The sequence below is a fragment of the Leuciscus leuciscus genome, assembly GCF_965113295.1.
Source record: "Leuciscus leuciscus genome assembly, chromosome: 16".
NCBI lineage: Eukaryota > Metazoa > Chordata > Actinopteri > Cypriniformes > Leuciscidae > Leuciscus > Leuciscus leuciscus.
Genome location: NC_138740.1, coordinates 29,825,089 through 29,847,339, shown reverse-complemented (window position 1 = coordinate 29,847,339; position 22,251 = coordinate 29,825,089). Strand labels below are relative to the sequence as shown.

At 38.7% G+C, this 22,251-nt stretch overlaps 1 protein-coding gene and 2 long non-coding RNA genes across 9 annotated transcripts in view; 1 reads left to right on the top strand and 2 right to left on the bottom strand.

The window, feature by feature from the left end:
- LOC309477180 overlaps positions 1 to 342 on the bottom strand; it is a 6,272-nt gene extending 5,930 nt beyond the window's left edge. The window contains exon 1 of the long non-coding RNA XR_014198562.1: positions 222 to 342. This is a non-coding gene — a long non-coding RNA (uncharacterized lncRNA). The remainder of the gene's footprint in view (positions 1 to 221) is intronic.
- Positions 1 to 22,251, top strand: part of grin1a (glutamate receptor, ionotropic, N-methyl D-aspartate 1a) — a 25,309-nt gene extending 3,058 nt beyond the window's left edge. Inside the window, exons 2-23 of one of the 7 annotated variants that reach the window (XM_082140307.1) lie at positions 293 to 427; positions 1,270 to 1,446; positions 4,225 to 4,287; positions 5,059 to 5,156; positions 6,291 to 6,412; positions 8,184 to 8,358; positions 8,612 to 8,756; positions 8,965 to 9,051; positions 9,158 to 9,293; positions 10,282 to 10,409; positions 10,504 to 10,668; positions 10,868 to 10,986; positions 11,446 to 11,558; positions 11,647 to 11,795; positions 11,872 to 12,029; positions 12,477 to 12,638; positions 12,888 to 12,997; positions 13,331 to 13,476; positions 13,832 to 13,888; positions 16,031 to 16,057; positions 16,487 to 16,597; positions 20,288 to 22,251. In XM_082140307.1, the coding sequence (XP_081996433.1) occupies positions 293 to 427; positions 1,270 to 1,446; positions 4,225 to 4,287; positions 5,059 to 5,156; positions 6,291 to 6,412; positions 8,184 to 8,358; positions 8,612 to 8,756; positions 8,965 to 9,051; positions 9,158 to 9,293; positions 10,282 to 10,409; positions 10,504 to 10,668; positions 10,868 to 10,986; positions 11,446 to 11,558; positions 11,647 to 11,795; positions 11,872 to 12,029; positions 12,477 to 12,638; positions 12,888 to 12,997; positions 13,331 to 13,476; positions 13,832 to 13,888; positions 16,031 to 16,057; positions 16,487 to 16,597; positions 20,288 to 20,356 (2,652 nt within the window). In that variant the 3' untranslated portion in view covers positions 20,357 to 22,251. The remainder of the gene's footprint in view (positions 1 to 292; positions 428 to 1,269; positions 1,447 to 4,224; positions 4,288 to 5,058; positions 5,157 to 6,290; positions 6,413 to 8,183; positions 8,359 to 8,611; positions 8,757 to 8,964; positions 9,052 to 9,157; positions 9,294 to 10,281; positions 10,410 to 10,503; positions 10,669 to 10,867; positions 10,987 to 11,445; positions 11,559 to 11,646; positions 11,796 to 11,871; positions 12,030 to 12,476; positions 12,639 to 12,887; positions 12,998 to 13,330; positions 13,477 to 13,831; positions 13,889 to 16,030; positions 16,058 to 16,486; positions 16,598 to 20,287) is intronic. The other 6 variants (XM_082140309.1, XM_082140308.1, XM_082140310.1 and 3 more) reach the window with 6 other exon arrangements.
- Positions 6,730 to 8,174, bottom strand: LOC309477178. The gene is made up of 2 exons (XR_014198560.1): positions 7,867 to 8,174; positions 6,730 to 7,751 (listed from the first exon to the last, which is right to left on the bottom strand). It is a non-coding gene; the product is annotated as an uncharacterized lncRNA (long non-coding RNA).

Here is a 22,251-nt window from a genome sequence, read left to right as displayed (position 1 = left end):
TATTGTATTGTATATGCTGATGAAAACTAATCAAATGAAGTGTATAACTTCAGTATAATCGGAACAAAGCCTCCCTTTTATATTATGATAGGCAATCTTTGTCCTCTTTGTCTTTCTTGCTCCAACCAAAGATCCTTCAATCAATCAAATTGTCAATCTGTCTGACTGTGTAGTGATTTATAGATTTAGTCAGAGAATGAGCCCAGATCCATGAGTCATACCTATCACTCCGCTGTGATCCAGTCTTGACTGTAAGTTTGTATTGAAACCAGTTCTGTGATCCTGTTTGCAGGTGTACGCCATCCTGGTGAGCCATCCACCACAGTCTAATGACCATCTGACGCCCACGCCGGTCTCCTACACCGCAGGGTTCTACCGCATACCTGTAGTAGGGCTCACCACCAGGATGTCCATTTACTCAGACAAGGTGGGCTGCATTGAGAGAGAAATTCAATTATTCAGTTTCAGTGTGAATCATTTTGGGTGTTAGAAAAACACTTTTCATACTATCACGAGTTTAATTTGTCAGTTAAAAATGACAAAATTGCAGCTTGATTGAAAATGATGTGCGTTTAAAAAATATTCTGTTCACAAGTGATATTTACATGCCATTCTGTAGATCAGTGATGGGGGTTTCAGTGACTCTTTCTGCAGGATCTTACGCCAGCAGGTGGCCAAAAGTGACTTTCGTTATGACTTGGTTTCAGATTCAGAACAGATTCATTTGAAAACACTGATTCAATTAAGAAAAAAATAATTGGCTGGCTGCATCCGAAATCGCAAAAATCCCTACTATACTGTCGGCTAAAAACAGAATATGCCAAGATTAATATATCCAAATTCACAGTAACGATAAAAAAGTAGGCAAAAAGTATCCGGATGACCTACTTCTCCTGGCGAGATTCTGAAGTGTGCATATGATGGACACTTTACTATCCCATGAGGCCGAGGGAGAGGATTTGTGAATGGCAGTGAAGCGACGCAACTGACGCTGGCAGGTCACATGACAATGACAACATGGCGAATGCATTACGTCAGGATTACATACACGCATTCATCATACTAGAAAATATTATTTTTGGCATACGCAAAGTAATTAATTAATTTTTCAAAATAAGTACCTACTCTAGAGAGTGAATTTTTTTTTAACAAAGTGAAAAAATGCCTGTAGTTCAGCAAACACCCTTTTATTATTTTACTAAAATAAAAAACAGTGTCATTTTTAAAGTGTCTCCCACCTTTCTTCTTACCTCTTTATCCTTCTTCCAGAGCATCCATCTCTCGTTCCTGCGTACAGTACCACCATATTCCCACCAGGCACATGTGTGGTTTGACATGATGCGGGAGTTCCGCTGGAATCACATCATTCTAATCGTCAGTGACGACCATGAAGGCAGAGCGGCCCAGAAAAGACTAGAAACTCTTCTGGAGGAGAGAGAGACCAAGGTAAGATCCAGTTCCAGTTCCAGGATTCCCAGTGCGTGCTTGTATGCAGACGTGTGTGTATCAATCGCAAAGGTCTTCTATGTACGTAACTGTTTTACTTTTTTGTCATGTGATCACATCTCTCATGCCATGTTGTAAATGTTGGCTAACATTCTAAAACCAAAAGCGTCAGCCATGTCTAATGTGGTCTGATTTGACTAAACGTGCGTTATTTGCTCATTTCATATTGCTTTCGACCATAGTCAAAAACTCCTGTGTCTATCCACAACAGGAGCAAAATGAAAACCATAACCTGGGGCGTTGCAAAGCATCAGTGACTCTTTACATATTTATGCCATTTGTTTATACACTATATAAACGGGTATTTTTGTAGCCTTGAGCCACAGATATAAGTCTATCATCAGTGTCTCATGAGGTGGTTCAAGCTGTGATTGCTTCATACAGTGGTGCATTGTGGGAATTTTACTCTTGCAGAGGTTCTGCTCAGTTTCCTTGGGGATGAAAGCTAAATCACCATCCCACATCCCCCCTGCTCGGCGCTGAGGTAATTATTGTTGCCCTCATTGCTGCGAGAGATTATTAACAGTGAAACTATTTAGGTATGGTGCGAATTGAGCTACTTTCCCACAGAGACGTTTCTGGTGCTGGAAGACTGTTGAAATACCACATAGCTGCTTTATTGGAATTTCTTCTATCTTTTCTTATTATTTTTATCAGAGGCATCATGCTTTTTTTCTTTTTTTTCAAGGGGTCACCAGCTTACTCTTTGTCCTATTAGAGAAAAGACATGAAATATGGGCAGAATGCGTCAGCAGTAAAATTTATGTAATGACTAAATATTTAATATAAATATAATTATTCATTTTAAAGCAATTGACCTTACCTTGTAAATGGGTGATTTCTGCCACAGCCTTTGAACAAATACCTTTAATGTATTGTACCATTTACTATAACCTGAAAACCTATTAAAATATTATATATATATATATATATATATATATATTAGGAAGATGCATTAAAATATACTTTTTAAAATATACTCTTTTCTTATTCATGTTTATGTTCGTAAATTATTAAACTTGATTTGTATTTGTCTTTATTTCTCTTCTTCTATAATATGCTAATTTAAAGCACAGATGTGCTAAATAAATCAATTTGCCTTGTCTTGCCTAGGTTTTTATCACATTTTGTAGTTGAGTCATTAGTAGGAATGACTCATTGCTATTTATCATGCATGAAAAGCTTCTACTTTTTGATTTACTTCAATGCAAAATTATGTTTGATTAAGGCTTTGTGAAGATAAAATCACAGTAATTCACGTCATATTTTAGTGGGTCCTTTTCATGTGTGCTGCAGTCGGGAGAAGCCGTACACACTGGAATGAATTTACATTTTTATAAGACCATTAAAAAGCCCACCAAGTGTTCCCAGGAAAACATTATTCCAGATATTTTAAACAATGTACATGTTAAATTTCTTTTATGCTTCTTTTATTTGACCTTTTATGCTCTGCTACTGAAGTTTTAAATTGCCCTCTGAATTGACTTATAGAATAGAGTTTCTTTAACCTGCAGCCATTTTGTGGTGCTTGTATAATGTGCTTTTCTATCAGGCTCTCTTTTTTATTAGAGGTGCAACTCCATTTTAGAATTCAGAACATCATTCTCTCTAAAGTTTAAGGGAAAAAAATGGTGGTACAACACTTTGTCCCTGGGAGAGTACATTAAAAGATACATCTTTGTACCTGATATTAATATGCACCGTATCACTGATACAAGAAACTAAGCTAAAGGTAGCATTTTTCTAACCGTGTATTTTTAATCGTAATTCTGACCTCTTTTCTAATTTATGTGCAAAATTGTAGCTCCAGATATCATGGTAGTTTTGGTCATTTTTCCTCATGTTTGTAATCATAATCTTTATTGAGAATGCAATAACTTGCTCTGAAATGTCTGCTATTCCTCTAAAGTTACTTACACCGCTTGAGTAACTGGATAAATAACCAAATAGCTAAAGTTTTAGCAACACCAATTCGCATAGACTTTAAGAAAATATTTATACCATAATCACTTTTAATAGTTATAGAGAGACACTGTGTATTCACCTTTCTAATTTCCTTTGAGGTGCCATAATGAGCAAATGCCATGACACACATATAGGTCATGCATAATTTCAGAAGCTTGAAAGGCGAATCGCATGAGAGCACATCAGGCCTATCGTGGTATTCGGGCAGTGTTGTGTGTCTATGCAGGGGAGGTTTATTTATATCACTGCAAAATGGCACCGTTTGAGCCAGGGTTTCCCCCCCGAGACCACTGCCCTCAAAAAATACAGCAACTCAAGATGGTGCAGGAGAAAAAGGTCATCTTAGTGAGCTTCTGCAATCATACAGCACTCAGAAATATCTACATTATTATTGAGTCATTTGTTAACTTGGCAGCCTGTCACAGTAGTCTGTCATCTTAATTGAATTTGAAGTAACGTCACATGAATAATTCGGTAGGCATTCACACACTGCTGCAAGCAGTTGATCTGGATTGATGGAAACGCACCACTTGGTTCCTTAAGTTTGTAATGTTGTTGCAATTTGCCATTTCTTGGTTTAGGTCTACGATTTTGTCACACGGTACATGATGTTTTTTGCAAGTCCCAGTGTTAGGGATTCAAATTTGGAGCAGAAAAGTGAAAATTTGTTGGTTGCTTTACTGCCCACCATTTTCAACTGTTTATAATATTCTTCTGTGTCTGCATATTTTCTCTGTGCACATTACTCATCAGAATAAAAAAAGGAACTATGAAAACCAAGACCAACTGTCCTATGACAACAAGAGAGGACCTAAGGTATATTTGCATGGTCAATGCACGCCGCCCTCCAAAATCTCTAAACGTAGCTACTAGAAACAGCCCAACCAATCACCGGCCAACCCAGAAATGCCCTTCTCTTGGTAGCACGTGTTTCTTGTTACGTTGAGAAGTTACTTTTCCCTTTTTTATGATTTAAATGAAGAATGGATTTCTTTTGAACGATTATTATTTCCGTTAAAAAAAAATTAAAACGCTCCGCTTCTTTCATTACCATTTTTTCCTTCTTAATAAAGGATGATGCATGACTCAGAAAAAAAAACAAAAAAAAACAATTCCATTCCTTTGTGGAGATCCGATAGTTTGGGACTCAACACTCTCTCAGATTCTACTTCCTATTGCAGCATCCCCTCGTTGCTCTTTTTTTCTCAAATCTTTTTCTTTGGGGAAATGACGTCCTCTCACCTGTCACTCCCCTTTCCACCTGGTTTTAGTTTCCGGTTGCATCGGTCTCACTCCCCGAAACCTCTAACATGCACGTCCTTTCTCTGAAGCCTTGATAACCCTCAGTTTGCATGCGACAATGCCGAAGTTTTTTTTTTGTTTTTCAAGCTTTTTTATTCTTTTATTTTTCATTTTGAAGCAGTTTTCCTGGAACTCTATAATTTCCCCCTTTTCAGTCCCTCCTCCCAAAAAAAAAAAAAAAAAAAACCAGAAACAATCAAACCAACCAAAAGTGCTAAATGAGGCAGCATGGTTCAGTTATGGAAGTAAATAGCCTCTTTGACTGATTGTGTACCCCAATCTCAGGCCGAGAAAGTGCTTCAGTTCAACCAAGAGACTAACTTAACTGCTCTGCTCCTGGAGGCCAAAGAGCTGGAGGCTCGAGTGATCATTCTCTCAGCCAGGTAAGAGGTTTACCGCATGATGTTATCTCAGCAGCCCGCCAAAATCTCTGCAGCTCGCTCTTCACTGTATAATTACCTGCAAAAGAGTAATGAATCAGAATGAGTCATCCACATATTTATTATTCTTTTCACCCTGCTGAATAGACCAGCATATGTTTTGGCTGCTTGTGTTTCTAAAGGGAATGTTCAAGGTTCGATACAAGAAAAGTTAAATGTACAGAATTTGTGGCTTGCTGTTTATTACCACAAAAGTAAGTTCCAATGGTTTCTCCTTTTCTTAACCTCTACCCTTTTTGTGTCAAGTTATATTCAATTTTACAACTTCATTGTAGGGTGTTTATAATTAACTAAAACTATTAAAAACATTTTTGTTCATTGAAATAAAGCTAAAAGAAAAGAAAATATAAATATGAGATGGAAAAACTAAATGAAAATTTGAAATGGCAACTAAACTGAAATAGGTTTAAATTGAAACACTAAAATTACTAACTGAGAATAAATAAAAAGCTGATTTAAAATTAAATGAAATAAAAATTAATATGAAAACTGAAACCAAAAAAAAAAGCTAATTCAAAATATTAATTAAAACTATAATGTATATACAGTAAATAATACTTAAATGACACTGCTTTTTTGCTATGAGAATATATTGCCTAAAACCCTAAAATGGCCATAAAAATGGCCTACTTATGGCTCAAATAATACCAGATTTAATAGATGAGTTCATATACAAGTAAGTGCTTTTATAAAATTAGGAGGAGTACTAACGAATTGGCCCATTTACTTCCATTGTCTGTGCCTCACTCTATCCTTGATTTTTTCAAATCAACATGCCACAAATGCTTTTGAGCTTGACTTGTACTGAACCTAACTAGCTTAACTAGCAAGACTTTATCAGAAAATCCATGTCGGCGACAGGTTTTGCAGGTGCACAGCTTTGCTATGCTGGCCCACCAGCAAGACCAGCACAAAAACAGTTCTACCCAGCTGGTCTTTTCAGCAGGGTAGGCCTTCGAAAACTTTGAAATAAATAATACTGAAAAGTCAAAACAATGGGTTTACAAAGCAATTTCATACTTCAGTGAGCTTCTCATATTTCTGTCAGCGGTTGTAAACCTGTCTATCTGCCTTTAGTGAGGAAGATGCAGCCGCCGTGTACAAAACAGCACGCTTCCTGAACATGACAGGCTCAGGCTATGTATGGCTGGTCGGGGAGCGTGAGATGTCCGGTAAAGCTTTGAGCGAAGCCCCTGATGGTACGTAGGCCTACTGTACACCCACCTCAGTATAACTGAGACAGAAGCAGAGGAAAAGAAGCCCTTTGTCTCAGTTGTTCTTTTAACTTTGACTAGAGAGGTTTTATTAATGAAGCGAGTTGTGAATGTTAGTGTGTGTACGTGTGTTTGTATATAAATGAACCGTTTAAACATTTAAGCACTTTATGTGTTTAAAGGTTTTAAACGAGTCACTTTAGTTTACACCATAACGGTTGCGTTCTCTGGTTCACATGTACTCATGTTGACCTCTAGAGGTTTAATTAAGAAGTTACCAAAAGAATGTTATTGTCATTAAGTGTTTTGTTTTTTTTTGCTGAAAATGAAAATGTGTGGTTTTATCATGTTTATTATATTAATAGTCTGGCTTTCGTGAATTTATAAAGGGTGTTTTTCCAACCCTCCCTTTGACGTGTTTCTGGTATTGGTAAGCTATAAATGGCCTTTTATGTCCCAGGCACTGCACAAGTAATGTTTTTTTAACCCTCTGGTGCTCTTCTGACATTTTTTAGCGGGCATTTTTTTTATATATATATATCCTTTATCGGAATGGTACGAAACTTGGTAAAGGTTTTGGCATTTGCTAGTGAACACACACACAAAAAAATCATAGACATGATTCGAAAAGGTTAAATTGTCCTGAAATAAATAGTCGCACTTGTACTCCTCGCGATCAAAAATACCCGAAATGTATGGAAAACGAATTTCATCTAGTGGAAACGTCTGGTATTGAAAAAATACAAAATGTTACTGAAAGCTTATTTTTTGAGATATCAACCTTTTAGAGTAAATGTGTTTTGAGAAAATACATATTTCATATAAAAAAATTAAATAGTATTTTTGTGCATTTTTCATAACAATAAATGTAAAATTCTATAACTTTTTCAAGTTCACTTTTTAAAACTCTTTTCACTTCAGCAATATTCTGCCATTTGTCGTCTTTAAAAAAATACCAAACTTAAGTCTGTGCTCAAAAACATTCAAGATTTATGACAGTTTAAGTCGGAATAAAAAGTGAATAATGGATAATAACTACAGCATAAATAAAACGCATTACCATAAAATCCCCTAAAAATACAAAATATGAAATAAAAAAAAACATTATCAAACTAAAATATAGTACATTCATTAAATAAAAAATAAAAAAAGATCTGTAATTTTTGACCGCCACACGAAGAGCACCAGTTCACACTACTGTCGTTGTTTCTCCCAATACACTTTCTCACCTTTTACCCTGGCAGTGTTTTTCTTGTCTTTGTCCACACTTGAGTCTTCACGGTAAACTTTTGGAGATCTCTTACAGAACTGGATCTTTCAAACCCTGCTCCAACAACAAAAACTCAGCTGAAGTTGGATTATATATGAAGTATACCTTAATTCTGATATATTTCCTCAATCACTGTGTGTTAGTGTCTCACTAATTGGACAGGACTTACCACTGTTTGGGAGTAGGTGGCGTTAGTGGGATTAGTTCAATCAATCCAACCTCAAGGGTCAAAGCTTGCATTTTGGGCAAAATGTCTCAAGTAACACAGTACCTGTGAAGGACAAAACTATTAATTTTCCATGCTGACTCTAATTGGCTTAATCTACCAGTGGAAAAAATTTGACAAAACATGATTTGACATTTGGTTTGAGAGTCATTTACCCATGCTGGCTCAAAGGGCGACCCTATGGGTTTTTTGCATTGGAAAGGGTTCATAAATGTCAAGGGTGAACAGCTCACTGCTTCATTTTTGACGTCAACACATAGGACTGATTGGCCTCCAGCTCATCAACGGCAAGAATGAGTCGGCACACATCAGCGATGCCGTTGCCGTCGTAGCCCAGTCAATCCAAGAGCTCTTTGAGAAAGAGAACATCACAGAACCTCCAAGGGGCTGCGTGGGCAATACCAACATCTGGAAAACCGGGCCACTCTTTAAAAGGTCAGTTCTACTAAAGATCATGCATGCAGCTGACCTGTTTATTTGATTTCTAGGATTTGTTATTATTTTCCTTGATGTCCGGCTTGAGGGGGCATCCGCCTCATTCTTTGATGGGTTTTGACAACCACAGGCAGATGTTCAATGTGATCTAATGCGCTGTCACATCACATGATATTTCATCTATGCAATTTTTCATGTATCACATCCATATACAAAAAGTTACTCACATGTCAATTCTGGCTGCACTCCACAGGGTATTGATGTCTTCTAAGTACCCAGAGGGCCTAACAGGACGCGTTGAGTTCAATGACGACGGAGACAGAAAATACGCTCATTACAGCATTCTCAACTACCAGAAGAGCAGACTGATTCAAGTCGGCATTTACAATGGAACACAAGTACAAGTCTTCTTTCACAGTGTTTAATTTATAATTTCATGACATGGGTCCTGATGAATCATGCATTAGTTCCTGTGAGACATACAAAAAACTCCGTAATGGCACTTTTGGAATCTATATAGGTTAATTTTCTAGATTAGAGGATTGAACAAAGATTATGATTATGACAATAAACCTGTTAATTATCAACTATAACTATCTTCATTAGGTGGTGATGAATAAGCAGAGGAAGATCATTTGGCCTGGAGGTGAAACAGAGAGACCGAGAGGATTCCAGATGTCTACTCGATTAAAGGTACGGAGTTCACTTTGTTTATCAAAAACATGCAAAAGAATTAACTGAATGCTTGTTATATGTTTAATATTGGAAAACTGAACAAAATCGCACCCATCTTTTGCAGATAGTGACCATTCATCAGGAACCCTTTGTGTATGTGAAGCCAACTACGCTGGAAGGGACCTGCAAGGAAGAGTACACACCTAATGGAGTCTTAATTAAAAAGGTGATCTGCACTGGACCAAATGAGACCATCCCAGGTAACCCATCAGGGACGTTTATATTGTCACTGTGCTTTTCTACATCCGCCGTCTGGAGATACATACTGTACATACATACATATATATGCAGCAGGTATTTATATATGTATGAATGTAGCAAGTGTGACTTGACTGTGGGCATGTGAGTTTGTGTGAAAGTCTGTTTTAAAGCCGATTTTGTGTGTGTGTGTGTGTGTGTGTGTGTGTGTGTGTGTGTGTGTGTGTGTGTGTGTGTGTGTGTGTGTGTGTGTGTGTGTGTGTGTGTGTGTGTGTGTGTGTGTGTGTGTGTGTGTGTGTGCGTGCGTGTGTGCGAGTGTGTGTGTGTGTGTGTGTGTGTGCGTGCGAGTGTGTGTGTGTGTGTGTGTGTGTGTGTGTGTGTGTGTGTGTGTGTGTGTGTGTGTATTTTACATTGTGAGTGTGTGACTATTTCTGCTTGATGCAAAATGTGTGTGCATGTGCTGGATGTTTGCAAACTATGTTTGTGTGTTGCTTGGGCTTCCATCGTAGCATTCTGCTTTGCGTATAGTGCAAGCTGTGGGTATGCCTTTTGTTGCAGTCTAGATAAGCTACAGGTAAAGTGTGAAAGTCAGTATGGAAGGATTGTACTTCTTTTAGATGCTCCCATCTGGCTATTGAGTCATTCTGACCACAAGAGTTGCGGCTACTTCACTTTAATTCAGCCAGTACCATAGATGAATTGACAAAATTTATTCGCAAAGCTTGTTAATATTTTATTCAGTTATAATTGTAAAACAATCTATGACTGGCTGAGTAGCAGAGCGGAAGCTGTATTTGGAAATGGAATTGATCAGACCTCAATGCTGTCCAACAGTTGAGAGCACTGCTATCTAAAAGAGAAAGACAATCTCTGAATAACTGAGTGCATTGGGGTGAGTGGAGTAAGAGTGGTGGGCTTTCAAAATATAGATTTTCCTCATGTAACTTTATCAGATGGAATGAAATTTCACTTTTTCTGGTTTGGTTACAGGACGCCCAATTGTTCCCCAATGTTGCTACGGATTTTGCGTCGACCTTCTGATCAAATTGGCAATGACCATGAACTTCACCTATGAAGTACACCTGGTGGCAGATGGAAAATTTGGAACACAGGAAAGAGTAAGTATACTTTCCGATTTTGTCAAGTATATGCAACCTGATTATCATATGAAAAATTCATATTTTGCTTTCTATTTATCATTCGGTGGCATAGGTAAATAACAGTAACAAGAAGGAATGGAACGGCATGATGGGTGAGCTCCTGGGTGGCCTTGCTGATATGATTGTTGCTCCCTTGACAATCAACAACGAACGAGCCCAGTACATAGAATTCTCCAAGCCTTTCAAATACCAGGGACTGACTATCCTTGTGAAAAAGGTACGATTAAACGACTCAAACTACCACACTCTAACTGTGTTTTCATTACAGATCGTCAGTATAACACTGTTTAAAATAGCAGCATTGCTAGTCACCACTTGCTAGTCTCGTTACAGTACTGCTGGTACCTACCAGAGCAGGTATTGAGTGAATGGAATGTGCTAAATGTATGTAAGTGGCCATGCAATGTGTGTTTCAGGAAATTCCTCGTAGTACACTGGACTCGTTTATGCAGCCATTTCAGAGCACATTGTGGCTACTGGTGGGTCTATCGGTACATGTGGTGGCGGTGATGCTTTACCTACTAGACCGGTTCAGGTACAACAAGACATTGGGTTGAGAGTGTTGCTAGCTGTTCCATGTGTGTTCATAAGATGCTGTGTGTGTGTGTTGTTTGTTCTGTCTTTTTAGGTAGTTTGTTTCACTCATTGGGATCATGTAGCACCTTTGTTTCAGGATGTCTCAACAGTACATGAGAGTGCTGAACACGTTTCATTGTTAGTGTCGCCATGGAGGTGGGGAAGGTTGAGTGGCTGCACTATGTGAGCCTGTTCTCTTTTCCCTCTCTTTCTGTCTTTTCCTGTCTTCTCTCTGTCTCTTTGCTTTGCTTCCACGGCTTTTATAATTCTCTCTATGGTACTGGCAAGTGCTAAGTGAACCAGAAACCGGAAATTGGTTCTCACTGGGATACTGGAAAATTTGGTTCAAGACTACTTATGTGTTTCTTTTACCTATTTTCTTTCTGATCATGTTCACTGTTTCACCTGGTTTTTCCAGCCCATTTGGAAGGTTTAAAGTAAACAGTGAAGAAGAAGAAGAGGATGCCCTCACCTTATCTTCAGCTATGTGGTTTTCCTGGGGCGTCTTGTTGAACTCTGGAATAGGAGAAGGTGTTGTGAAAGTCAAACTTTGCTTCTGGTCATGTGAAATTAAACAAATCAATTTTATTTGACATATGTTTGACTGCTTACTGTCCAGGTGCCCCACGAAGCTTTTCAGCAAGAATTTTGGGAATGGTGTGGGCTGGCTTTGCTATGATTATAGTAGCATCCTATACTGCCAACCTGGCTGCCTTCCTGGTGTTGGACCGGCCTGAGGAGCGCATCACCGGCATCAATGACCCAAGGGTATGTTTCTCTAAGCACTTGAAGTACCAAAGTAAAGCTTTCTAAAATGTATACAGTAAGTTTGCATTTTTTCCAGCTAAGGAACCCATCAGACAAGTTCATCTACGCCACAGTAAAGCAGAGTTCGGTGGATATTTACTTCCGGCGACAAGTTGAGCTGAGCACCATGTACCGCCACATGGAGAAGCACAACTATGAGAGCGCCGCTGAAGCCATCCAGGCTGTTCGGGACAAGTGAGTCCCTGCTGGGTAGACACCAGCAGGTCTGGCCTCACAGTCAGTCAATTAGTCACACAGTGTTGAGGGTCCTGGGCCTGTAGGTCTCAGGTATATAAATCAGTGCCAGAACTTGCTGCACTAACCTGTGACCCTGGCCCATTTCCCTTCTCACAAGAGGCCCGGCTATGTGCCACACATAACATATATTAACAATAAGCTAAAGAACAACTTTTTCAGGTTTTCAGCAAAAACGTCATTGAGGGAATCCAATGGGGGACAAAGCTCCACTCGTCCGGCATTGGATTTCATTTGCCTATGAGGTTGCAGTCTAGTTTTCTGGTAACACAAGTCGCACAAGAGGGGTGGGTGGGGGCGGGTGCCACGAGTGTGTTGTTTCTCACTGTACTGTTGCACCGTAACCCCCACCCTTCCCGTCCTCCTCCCTTCCCCCTGCCCCCACAGCAAGCTGCATGCTTTCATCTGGGACTCTGCGGTGCTGGAGTTTGAAGCCTCGCAGAAGTGCGACCTGGTGACCACGGGAGAGCTGTTTTTCCGTTCGGGCTTTGGCATAGGCATGCGCAAGGACAGCCCCTGGAAACAGAATGTGTCCCTGGCTATTCTCAGGTCTGTCCCAGCCGAAGCAGCATATTATATGCTTCTGTATAGTTTTATGTTGTATAAAATCTCATCACTGGACACTTAATCATCTCTCTCTGTGTATTTCCCCTCTTCCATCCCTGCTCTGTATTCTGTGTGCTTGAACATATAAATGTTTGTGCTAGTGGTTACTTTGTGGGATTTATCGGTACTTTCTCCCAAAAGCAACTTAGTAACTTTAGAACTTCTCTTCCTGCTCTCCACCACCCCTTGCAGTTCCCATGAGAATGGCTTCATGGAGGACCTAGATAAAACCTGGGTGAGATACCAGGAGTGTGACTCAAGGAGCAATGCCCCAGCCACACTCACCTTTGAGAATATGGCAGGTATGGTCCATTTAAGGTACAGAGAAACCTAAAAGAGATTGGACAAAAAAGGTACAGTAGGTAATGTATTGGGGCCTTTTTTTGTCCAATGCTTTTAGTTGTTGTTTTATGCTCACCTTATGCTGTGTTCACATTTGTAACAAACTCATTAACCTTTAACATCCATCCATTTTGCATGGTTTTCAGCAGCAGGCCCTAAGTATATATGGGCAATACATGTAGGATTCCATCACACAGAGGCTCCATCCCCTCCAGCTCCTCTATGGGTTGATTCGAAGAGTACTGTGTCTCAGTTAATCGTCTAACAGTCTCCTTCATCCCTCTCATTCACAGGTGTCTTCATGCTAGTTGCTGGGGGCATTGCAGCAGGGATCTTCCTCATCTTTATCGAAATTGCATACAAGCGCCATAAAGACGCCCGCAGGAAGCAGATGCAGCTAGCCTTTGCGGCCGTCAACGTTTGGAGGAAGAACCTACAGGTAAGGCAGCTCTCTCCTACAACACAAGCGGTAAAAAGAAGGGTGAACATGAGGGAATGACCTCCCAACAGACTTTTACATAAGAACTACTTTTTGTACAAGGGCTTTAGTTCACAAGTTTTTCATACATAACTTTGCAAAAAACAAATCCTTGGTTGCACTGTTAAACAGATCTATGATTGCACTGTTTGGTGTCGTGACCAAAGGTGGACGACCTTACTTACATTGCGTGTTCCTAGGCTTCAAAAAGGGCCAACAAAGAAAAACTTCCCTCTTTCCCATTTTCATGGCTGGTCTAAGATTGTCTAGGCTGCTCTGGTTCAATCAGCCTCCTTCTTCTTATCTGTACCAACAGGACAATAAGGAGAGCTCAGGGAGTCAAGCTGTGGGTGCGGCTGGGACTCCATCTTTAGTATGTAAAACAAGCTGATCCGTCTTGTTGCCACGTCATCCTTGCTAAGCGAATTAGTATATTTAAAATTGCTGATATGCTTAGTTCATTAAAATATGAAGCTGCTTTCATGGCATGAACCACTTAAATGCTTCAAACCACTTTGCGTATTAAAGTTAGATAAAATAAAAATCCCTGAAGATAAAGTAGACTGCAAAATTAATGTGTACAATATTAAAAAGTTAATGTTGATTAAGTATCCTATTAGCGTACGTCATCAAGCTAAAGAGAACAGACCGCTATTGAGAAAACAGGACAGAGCTCTAATTGTCATCATTAGCAACAGATATCCCAGCCCATACCATTAAATACAGTGCAAGTGTTGACATAAAACATATTATCGAAGCCAATATTTCAAAAGCCTTATCCAGCATAAATCCATGCTATAGTCTAACACAGTCCATTCGAAATGTCTGCTACAAACTCTTGCTCACCTGTGTGTCCTTTGAGGCCAATGTCTTCTAGTGGGAAGTCCTGGGAGGTCTTCCCAGTGAGACTGTGATATTTGGTGAGGGGTGGGCCAGTGGGATGGGGGCTGGGCAGAAGTACATTGAGGCTGTGAGAGCCTCAAGCTGCTTCTTTATTCAGAGTGACAAAAGGTCAGAACTGCTGCAATAGAATAAACAGCAGTGGCAGTGAAAGGTAAGATCACAGTCTCTTGTCTTTCTGAACAGGTCAATTTACTATCAATGTCTGTCATCTGCCTCACACGTATAATCGTCTCTGTACGTACATGCATGTAGGCTCTTATACAGAAAGGTCAAGCGTACATAAACCAGCTAGGACAAAAAAAAACAAAAAAAACATTTGGAGCCTGATCTATGCCTGATAAAAGTGAAGGGCTAATATTAAGCTATCACTAAAGTTAGTTTGTATGGATCATTAACAGAGGCGTATTAGAATGGTTTTGTCAGCTATTCCTTTCTGCATAAGAATTTACACAACTTTTTGAAGGAGATATCTTTGAGAGCTTGCGTGTGTAAATGTTATAAATGTTTTGAGTGTGTACTTCAATATGAATGTTCATATCCAAATTCCCCATTTGCACTTCTGTGTACTGCACCTTCATACAGGGATCTGCGTGTAACACACACACACTGCACTTCTGAATAACCTGCCCAATTTGCAGTTTTGTCCACTGGGCCGTTCTGTTGTCATCTTAAAAGCACAGAAATGTCAAAAACATGCTGCCCACAATTCAATGGTTAATGGTTGTCTCTTGGAGCAGAGCCTATTCAGAAGTGCACTGCCTTCAGGTAAATGAGAAAACAAAAAGGAAACACTGAAAAAAAGGACGATGCGAAACTAAATGAAGCGTGAATGTGCTCTCATGAGATACTATGTCGAGGCTTGCAGCCAGTTATTGGTCTCACTGTGCCGGTGGTCTACATTGGTCCAGCATGCTAATGCACAGACAGTGCTCTGACAACAGCCAAATGGGGCTTTTTGCTGTTTCTTTTTTTTTTTCTTAGTGAAAAGCATAACATTGATGCAGGACACACAGCAGTGTGTTTCGCATTGTTCTTAGACCGCAACGACATATTGGTAAGTCCCAAAGTGGGAGATTTTTAATTGGTAGCAGGGGTCGAATGATTTTCATTTTAAAGGGCCAAAACAAAGGTGAAGATGATCCTGAGACGAGTCTTCCATCAGCCAAAGTCAACTGTATGCTTGTCTACATTTTGCTTACTTTATCCATACACTTGCACCTACCGCCCTCTGCATGAGTCTAAATGAAATTCACACCGCGCTTATCCCAACTTTCCGATAACCTGATGCAGTACGTCCCTTATGTGTGGTGTGAATTTCCGTTATACCCTACAAAAAGTATAACGCTAAAAGAGGGTTCTTATAAGTATTCATGTATTGATCAGTATTATTTCATATCCTGTGCTCTTTTGGCATTTTATTGGTTGCTGTACTTCCCTATAAGAGTGTTGTTTTGTTTTGTGATATTACAGACTGCTTGGCTTTGATGTCATTATTTCCTCAGCAAGCTCATTTTGCTGCCTTCTGCTTTTGCTTATGGATCTTAAAGTCATATGATCTTTAAAGCAAGTGGATAAATATTTATTTATTTTTCTTTTTTCCTCCCCAATGCAGCCCTCTTCCTCTGTAGAGACTCAGGATGTAAGACCTTAATTCGACCTTTTCTTACACAAACACACCCAGTCTTGTGCATTACCTTAGTACCATTTGTAGAGGCCAGAGAGTAGCCGTGTGGGGCACCTTTGTTGGACGGTGGGAGGGAAGGGTCAAAAAGGTCCTAATCTTCTTCTGTGCCTAAAACCATAACCTGTTAATAGCAAGTATTTATGAAACAGAACAAAACAGATGCCAAGGAAGATCATTTGAGAATTTGAAATTCCTGCCACTCTTTGCAACCAAATCTGTTGCATTCTACCAATTCTCTTTATGTCAAGCAAGTCTGACTTCCATTCATATTTATAGATTGTTGGGTTTAAGATAGTTAATCAACGGGGAATTAAGGGATGTGGTTTTGGCAGTTGAAAACCAGCCAGAGAACATGAATAATTGTTCTACGTATATTTATTTTAGGATAGGAAAAGTGGTAGAGCAGACAGCGACCCAAAAACGAAACCCTCTTTTAGGTCCATCAGTACCAACCTGGCCTCCAGCATCAAGAGACGTAGGTCCTCCAAAGACACGGTAAGGAGGTTAAGGAATGGCATCTCTATTTACTCGACCGGTCTCTCTTCCTCTTTCTTCGTCTGTCTTTCTCTCGTCCTATTCTTCCGCTCCTCTCTCTGTATCTACTTTCTTCTGTCTTAAACGACATGTCATGTCTGAAACCAAGAGAGCCGCATTTCTCTCTGGTTATTCCTCCATTCCTGGCGCCACGGCCACGTGTCTGTCAGTCAGTCATCGAGTCACCATCCAGACCCCATCTGTCAGTTAGGATTTAAGAGCATAGCCATCCTTAAGAGTTAAGCTGAAAGGTTTTTAAAACCCAATGATGTCAGAATCAGGGAAAAAGTTCTAACCTAAGAGCTGTTCCAAGAGGAGGGGGCGCTGCACAAATCCTGATGTTTCTGGGCTGCTTCTCTCCCTTTTGCAACCTCTGGATGTGGAAGCGTGTGTTAGTGCGGGTGGACGTGTGTGCCTCTTTTTGGTGGGATGTTGTGCGTATTTGTGTTTCTTGTCCGCAAACCTGCCTGACGTGATTGATATCATGAACAGTCAAATCTTGCAATGTTTGTTTCCCCGACGGCATGCTTTCGTGTTGTGGTGTTTGATCAGAGCAACCGATGCCATGCGGAATAACGTTTTTATTTTTACAGCGGAACTTCCCTTTCAGAGTTTGGAATCATCAATTAACAATGATTTTCTTTTGCACAACTGTTTTGTTTAAGGTCCTAACAAAATTTATTTCAAGGAATGAGAATTTAAAATGAAGATTCTGTCATCATTTACTCACCCTCATGTTTCACCAAATCTGTATGATTTTCTTTCTTCCATGGAACACAAAAGGAGATGTTTAGAGGAATGTCTAAGTTGCTTTTCTCCATTCAATAATAGCAGCTTTAAAAGGGATTAAAAAAACTATTTATGTGCTATATTCCAAGTCTTATAAATAAGTCACAAGACATGCTAAACTAATGTTGTTTGATATCAATGACATAAAACCGGGTGTGACGAGCAAAGTTTGAATGTAGGCGTGAATTAAATTTGAGAGCTATGAAAAACTTTCAGCGAATAATGGCTCAAATTTCAGTCTGATCCTCACACAAAATTGTGTGGTTTTAGAAGATTTGGAATATAGTGCCAGCCACAAAACTATGATAAATTAATCACTACATAATAATTAATATTACTATTTTTTAAATAACTTAAAATAATAAATGAATGTGCTGCCATGGTTAAACCTTTCCAGACAGTTCTAAACACAATGGATCCTTATACTATGAATTGATATTTATACTAAATACTAGACTAAATCTATTTTCTGTTTGTTTGTTTTTTTCTTTAGCACTAAATTGCAATTTTTCTCACATTTTGTTTAGGAATTATGTTACATTTTTTCCCCTTTTGAATGTTTAAGTGAATGGGGAAAGTGGGGTGGGGTGGTGAACGGTGAAGAGAAGGCACAGCAATCCAGGTGAAAAGAGAAAAACAGAGTAACCATCCACAGTGTTTAATTCATCCTTTTATTTTTTGATATCAGTGTCGCCTCTCTTTCTATATAAGTGGATTTATATGGATTTATAACTGTCGACGTCCCCCACATGATGTACATGCTACACAGCCTCTCTCTTCCTCTGCAAGCATGCAATATATCTGTCGTAGAAGTAGAGACCGTGTTTTGGTTGCCTTAGTAGAAGTAGTTGCATTTATTTGTGGTAGTGATGATACACACACTTTTTGTCTCTTTTGCTGATTCACTGTCTCTCACCAGGGGGCACTGTGGGCTTGATTTGGAAGTGCCAACAGCAAGCCTTCTGAGTGAACATAACAAGAACTCTCTCATTCTCTCTAAGGCGTGCTAAGGGCATTCTTGATGCAACACCAAGGAAGAAAAAAAATAAATGAAAAAGCCTCCCGGTGTCATCAGAAGTATTGCTGAATACATCTATTCTGCAATACGACAATGATGATTTTGACATTGAGAACCTTTGCCTTAAGATTTAGCTTTTAGAGTTGTTACATCATATTTTGAGCTTATATGCTTAATTATTGGCAATGCCATAGCAATAAAAAACAGTAAGCTATAAAAGAGGACACATGCTATAATTAGTATGGTACATTTTAAATGCATAATTAATATGCATAACTGTTTGTTTAAAAACTCACACCCAAACATTGGCATGTGTCCTTGGTTTTTGCAGAACAATTTTGTTATTTTTTTTAAATGTATAGCAATCTGAAAGTCTTCGCTGCTGCTTTTCCATCAATATATGCATTTAATTTTTGTAAATGTATTCCTTAGGTGTGCACATATTATATTTACTTCACATTTAGTCAGTCTTGATTAACAGACTGCAAAACGTGTGTCACTTACATCTTAACCAAAAAAAGCTCTCTGTGCCTCAGTTTCACAGTGTGCCACAGCAAGGAACAGAATTAAAAAGAAATAAGAATTAAATAATACGGTTAGATCAAAACACTTTGCTTAATCAAAATGTCCTTGCAGTTGCAACATGGCAAGCCTCACTGAGAGACATTTTATAGCTTACAAAAATGGAAATTGAAAGCAAAACAATTTTTGTTGTGGAAATTGCCTTCTGACTGGGCACCTGCATGCCATTGAGTGTTTTGCCAACTCGACACTGCAGATGCCCATGTGAGAAAACAGCTTGTTGCCCTTCTAACACATCTAAGCTTGAGACGAGGAAACAGGAACTGCAACTGAATGAAAATTAAACAGAATTATAGATATAAATATACAGTGGCCAAAAAGTATTTAAGCCAGATTTAAATATGTATTAATGTCATTGCATTAGACAACAAAATACTGCATGAAGGCACCTGGTATGTATTCCTGAACAAACTCTTAAGTCAAATATTTAGCTTTTTTAGGTTTTAAATTATAAATAAAACAAATGTAACACTGTTCGAAACAAAGACAAAAAGTATTTGGACAATTTCTGGTTGTCAACAATTGAACCGACTATGTCCAGATAAACTACAACTGTGTTTGTTTACTCCGCTAGGACGTTAGTTTGAACGTGAGGGGAACTGATATCCACTAGAAACTACACTGAGCCAACTGGGTTAAAAGCAATTGTAAAAATAGCTTGGCAAAGGTCATTGGTTGGCATCACTGGTTTGCAGATGTCAGTTGGTTTGTATTACAGTTGGTTTATATTATATTTAAATTATGTAATGCAATGCCATTCATATATATTTAACTAGGTGTATCGCAAGTGTCCAAATACATTTTGACTTTTGACCTAATACTGCTGATATAAATAAACACAAAGGTTATTAGGTGACCTAAAAACCATCTCACAGCAGAGAACCTGCTTCCTCTTCTTTGAATATTATTCTAAAAACCTCCTAAGGCAGCAGGATAGCTAGAAGAACACTTCTCCCACGTTGTTTCAAATTTTTATAAACCTCCTTGGATGGTTATAAAGTATGTAAGTGTTGCGTTCAATTGCAAAACATAGCCTTTAAAATGTTTTCAAGTCCTGGCCTAAAGGCAAAATTAATCAAAATGCATTATGATGACATCTTAAGCATTCAAGAATTGAGTCCTTGTTTCTGATTTGCATGCTACGTGCTGCCTTAGGGGTAAAGAAGGAAATATCTTTCTGGGATTTTGGGGAAGATGAAAGGTAACAGTCGCACTAATGCTCTCTATCCTGTGTGTTTTCTACCTTCTCTCTCTTTCTACAGCAATTCCCACCCACAGACATTACGGGCCAACTCAACTTGTCCGACCCGTCTGTCAGCACGGTGGTGTGAGGCAGAGAGAGAGAGGGAGAGTTTAACATAAAGACATGTTCATTCTTTAGAGAAAAACAAAATGGAACTAGAGAGGAGCGTTGTAGTGCCACTCCTCTAGGTTTTTCACAATGGATCCATCACGAACGAGAACTACCGAGCCACTTCACCTTTATGGAGATCCAATGTCGGAATTTGATGGTGGACTGAAAGGAATGGCATGACACTGCAATGCACTGGAACGCTGCCAACACACAGACCATATAAACACATAAACACATTCAGCTTGAAGCTAAACTTAGTATACACTATCATCATCATTCCATCCACCAGAACTTCTTCTCTATAAATTCGTTATGATTATGTAGAAATATTTCTTATTAGTGGTTATTCCTATGTTGATTTAGTGGTTTAAGTATTGTACAGTATAATTTAGAACAAAGCAAAACTTTTCATGTTGCAAGGCCGATTCTAAGGCCGCTATTTAATGAATTAACTAGCTGTAGTACGTATAAGATTAATTATATTCATCATATACATATGACTATTAATCTTCTTTAAAACATTTTATTGTTTTACTTGCATTCTGTTCATTGTTTTTTATTCTTTGTCTATATAATCTATAAAGCAAAATGTCAGCCAATCAAGCACATAAACTGTGCCGTTTCAAATATCATTGTCTTTCATATTAATTCTATCATCCCTCTGCATGTAATTTGCATGCAAATTTGTCCCTCAAGGATTAGGGACAACAGAAATATTTTGTATACCCCTCCACATATCACAGAAAAGAGATGTAATTAAAATTTTAGAATGAAGATGTGACTAATTGCACATGCAAACTCTCCTTCAAACTCAACTAGTACAAACAGTTCTTCCTCTTTAAAGTTCTTACGAAGTCGTTCTCAACTTCAGTCTGAAGGGTGCATCAAGGGGCCAAGTTTTTTCATCCAACTAGCACTTGGCATCTCATGCAAAACCATCTCTGTGTGTCATCCCCACAGACAACCCTAGAGATCTTTTACATGAGAAAACCCCAAGTGTGCCCCTTTATTTTCAACGCTGGTGCTGCATTTCCGTATACACCTACTGGTTAGATGACAAAACTGGCCCGTTCCCAAGTTCTGGAGTTGAGAAACATCAACAAAAGCTGTACAAATAATGACAGATTACTGGAAATGTTTACTTATATGACCTATGGAAACTCCCCTGTAAGAGAGATCACTTACCTAGCACTTTAATGTGAATCTGTCAGAAGCTATATGCATATGGAATTATGCAATTTGCCAAATGTTGATTGTAATATTATTCGTACTTGATATGAAAATGCACATTTGAGAATGTGAAATATGTTATGTGTAACTGTCAGCTGTTTGATTTGAACAAAACACTCATTTTCTAGCTTTCATATCAAGAGATTTAGACAGATTTGTTTCTAACTATGTCAAATTCTTCTGGTACATACACGCAGATATCCTCTGTTTACTAACTGCTGACTTCTACTACTTTAGGTTTTAGCCTTTTTAAACTGACAGGTGTATGCACAGTATGTTTTTCTCATTCCTTGGGTCAATGAATGTGGTTTGTTCTCTAGAGGAACAATTATACCTGATTTCAGGGCATGTGAAATTTGAATTCAGCTCATGTTGCCTGGACTGCTAGATTGTCATATGAAAATGGTGATAAGGAAGTGTTTTTATGAGAAACTGTCACACTGTAAATGACACACAACCACAATAAGATAAATTACATCACACATACAACACACACATCCTGTGCATACTTAAATAAATGCTACATAGATGTTTCAGTTAATTTTAGATATTTCTTCAAACGAACACATGTTTGCATTTTGACAAAAATATTTAGAAATAACATTTCTGTGCCAATAAATTTGTGCCATGTCAGTTCCAGAC